We start from the raw sequence: 3,767 nt of genomic DNA, 5'->3' as shown, positions 1-3,767 counted from the left end.
CCAAGTTACTTGATATATATTGTTACACATATCTCTCTAATCAACTTCTTTTATATTTATGTTATTATAAAGTGGGACACTTTACCATACAGATTAAAATTGTATAAAAAAATATATAGTTTTTTTTATTATTTTATTACTGTTCAAAATATGAATCTTAATTTTTTCAATCTCTTTTTCATCCCATGAAAAAAAAAAGACATTTAAACTTACATCTTTATCATATAATTCACCTTATAAAGTTAATTAATATATAACAATAATCAATGTGGATTTAGTGTAACCGTGTTAGTCTCGTAACTAATGTACTTTGAGTTCAATCATAGCTAGAAATCAACCCTCACAAAAATAACAAGAAAACAGTAATGAATCACATTTGAAAATTCAACAAAATAAATCCCAAAAAGCTTCCTTGCATTGCCTCTGTTCTTATTAATTCACAATTAAAAGCCTTCTGCAAAATTTACCAGCGGAAGGCTAAGCAGACAAATAAAAGAACACAACAAAAACATTAGAAAAAACGTTCAATACAATACAATCCTTGTTTTCCTATAATTTAGTGTAGACGGCTAGCATATGGGAAGGTCCTTTGGTGGTGGCAAAACAGATTGATCTTTTTCTGGTCCATCTTCAACAAGAAAAGCCATTTTCAATCCCCAACCAGTGTGCAGCTCCAGATGACAATGCATGAACCAAACACCTATATACATAGGGGAAAAATGTCACTACAGAAGAAGAATATGACTATTTAAGAGAAATATTTGTATGACTTGTAGTTTTATTTGCAAAAATGTTTAATAATAAAAAAAATTAGCCAAAAACAACTAGATATTATCTTATTTAGTATTCATTAATTATTGCTAAATAAGTTAGATTCTACTTTTTTTTGTCTCCCTAATATTAATGATTTATTTGTGTGTGGTGTTTAAACAGTGTTTTTACCTGGATTATCGGCCCTGAAACGAATAGCTACCCAACCACCGGTGGGAACTCCAACGGTGTTCCTTTCAATGGGGTCAACCAAGTTGTAGTTTGCAGGGTCTTTAGATGGATCAAAGTTACCAACACCAGTTCCAACAACAAAGAAATTATATCCATGAAGGTGGAATGGATGTGACTCAACTGAGAGGAGATTGGTATCTTGCAAAACCAGCTCCACCGAAGAATTGAAGGCAATCTTGCTAAGCCGTGTCCCCGTTAAGGTGGCAAGATTTGCCGTTAGCGGCGCACCGGTATAGTTGAAAGGTTTTGAAGGCCTATCAGGAAAATCAGTTCTAAAAACGCCCTTGAGGTTTAAATAGTGAGCTTGAAGAAGTGCAGTTTGTGGCATCACAAATGAGACATTGTTCAATGAAGCAACCAATCTTGTTCCATTGACACACGTAGGGCAAGGATTCATGCCTAAACCAATAGTGTAGAAGAGGTTTCTATCAACTTTGAGAGGAACAAGAGCAGGGTATTGATCAGAATTTAGGCTTCTGAGTTTCTTGTTGAGACTCAGTGCAAGAGCTGAGTCATTTCTAGCAGGAAGTTTAGGAAGAGAAGGGATCACAGTGTTTGAGATGCCTTTGTATTGGAATATAGCTGTCACGGTTTTGTTGTCAACTGAGATTGGAGCATCCATGAAGACCCTTGCGGCCATGAAGTACCTGCTTGGAACATTGTTGGCATGGACTAAAACGTTTGTGGTTTGTCCTGGTCCAATTAGTATGGAACTTGTGATGAATGGTTTTGTGTAAACTGCATCAACCTCCACAACTGTCATGTTGTGACCCGCAATGGCGAAAAAGAGTTCATCATTGAGTGCAGCATTGATGATTCTCAGCAGGTAACTCCTCCCTTGTTCCACCTCCATTACATAAGTGTCTGAATAAATTGAAACAAATACGCAGTTAAAACAAATAAAGAGCATAGTATAAAAACATATGTTTAATTTCATGCACTAATATTTAATTAATTTCCTTACGCTTCTCAGAGCAAGGAAATAGAGGTCCTGGTTTGCCATTGATTGTATGTGCATCTGAGATATTTGGTGGCACTCCCATTTGGGTCCCTTGTTTCTCAATCTCTTCCACATCATTGTTCCACCATTCACCTAGGAGAATTTCGAACTCTCTAGCTGGCTGTGGGAAAGGAAATGGTGTTCCAAGTTTAGGCATAATGACAATTGCACCATACACAGTGGCCCTGAGCCAGAGAATGTGTGCATGCCACCACAGTGTTCCTCTTTGCCCAGTAACATTAAAGTCATAAGTGTAGCTGTTTCCGGTTTGAATAGGACACTGTGTGATATAAGCTGGTCCATCAGCCCACCCATTGCGATGTTGTTTGAGCCCATGCCTATGTATTAACATTAACTAATAATTAAGTCATGAATAATATACAATTTAAAATATTAATTTGGCTTACCAATGAATGGACAAGTTGTATTGTACATGGTTGGTGACAGTGACTTGTACTCTATCTCCTTCTCTAGCATAAACAGTTGGCCCTGGGTACCTTCCATTTACTGTTACAATGGGTTTTGCATGGCACAGCCTACTCACATTCTTCAATTGAATCTGTGTACGTAGAAAGCAGAAAAATGAGATATAAATCAAGAGAAGTTGTTTTGCATTTTTGCATGGATATCTAAGCAGTAGATTATGATAATTGATATGGTCAAACAAATATAACTCACATCAAATTTGTATTTCTTTATGGCAGCTTCAGATGGTGAAGGCATTATTAAGCCAACAATCATCATACAGCAGAGGAGAAAGGTTAAGACATTGTTATGCATGAAACCACACAAGCTTGCCATTATTGCGTATATTGTTTGAAAATTTGATTCGTGTATGATTAATGCATCATGTAGTAGCAGATATGGAGTATTTATATATGAATAATAATGGGAAGGTAGAAAGAACTTTTCAGTTTGTTGCATGAAGAATTAAATTAATAAAAATACACCTTAGAGTAATTAGTTGGTAATTCAATGAGTTGTACATGTAAACTTGTAAGCGAAATTCTGATAAAGATATGCATGTATATATATGTATGTTACAGGTAACAGGCCATATAGTTTTATTTGATCCGTAGAGGCTGAGCTAGGTTTTTGAGCTGAATGTGAGAGTTACATGAAACCAAACAAACCTTAATATACATTGCCTAAGCTTTATCTTTAAGGAGAAGTAATGGTTGAAGGGTTAGTGTGCTAATGCCTAATGCCGGAAACTCTTTTTGCCGTTCTAGCTAGTGAATATTTCTCAAAAAATTTAATGCAAGAAAAAACATGTGCTTATCATGCATGCCATGATAATGGTAAAACATCGGTGTTACTACCGACAGGATCTGATCTCCTCATGTGTTGTAAAATAGTATCGGCTATATATGATCTTATTATTTATGTGTTTCATCATTATTTGAAATCATATTTTAATCATGATTTGCTTAAATCGTACTTTTATTACAAGAGCTACCAAATCTTTTGCTTGTTTTAGACCATTCTTTGTCGTTGGTGACTTGGTTCCATACTAAGAAGTTTCTTCAGTGATGGACTGTTCTGTTGCTTATTATACTGTTGAAACAAAAAATAATAATAACTCGATCATGTTCTTTTTATAATATAATTTTTTGGGCAAATTAATTGTGAAACCAAAATGTTTTCTGTTGTATGATCCATATCCATAATAAGTTGTGTGATCATCTTGTATATAAGCACAATTGTCAAATACTAGAGGGTCTTGCTTCTTATTTTATTCGTGTGATAAAAAAGGTCATTTAAA

General features: G+C 34.9%; 1 protein-coding gene across 1 annotated transcript; it reads right to left on the bottom strand.

Annotated features, from left to right (window-relative positions):
* LOC107641691 (laccase-11) lies at positions 384-2,852 on the bottom strand. Its single transcript, XM_016345164.2, has 5 exons — positions 2,681-2,852; positions 2,410-2,561; positions 1,967-2,340; positions 943-1,866; positions 384-700 (listed from the first exon to the last, which is right to left on the bottom strand). The coding sequence occupies exons 1-5, from the start codon at positions 2,801-2,803 to the stop codon at positions 570-572; spliced, it is 1,704 nt and encodes a 567-aa protein (XP_016200650.1). The 5' UTR covers positions 2,804-2,852; the 3' UTR covers positions 384-569.

The sequence above is a fragment of the Arachis ipaensis genome, chromosome B05 (assembly GCF_000816755.2).
Source record: "Arachis ipaensis cultivar K30076 chromosome B05, Araip1.1, whole genome shotgun sequence".
In the NCBI taxonomy this organism is placed as follows: Eukaryota; Viridiplantae; Streptophyta; class Magnoliopsida; order Fabales; family Fabaceae; genus Arachis; species Arachis ipaensis.
The sequence above is the reverse complement of the archived record's forward strand: the minus strand, read 5'-3'. Positions and strand labels throughout refer to the sequence as shown.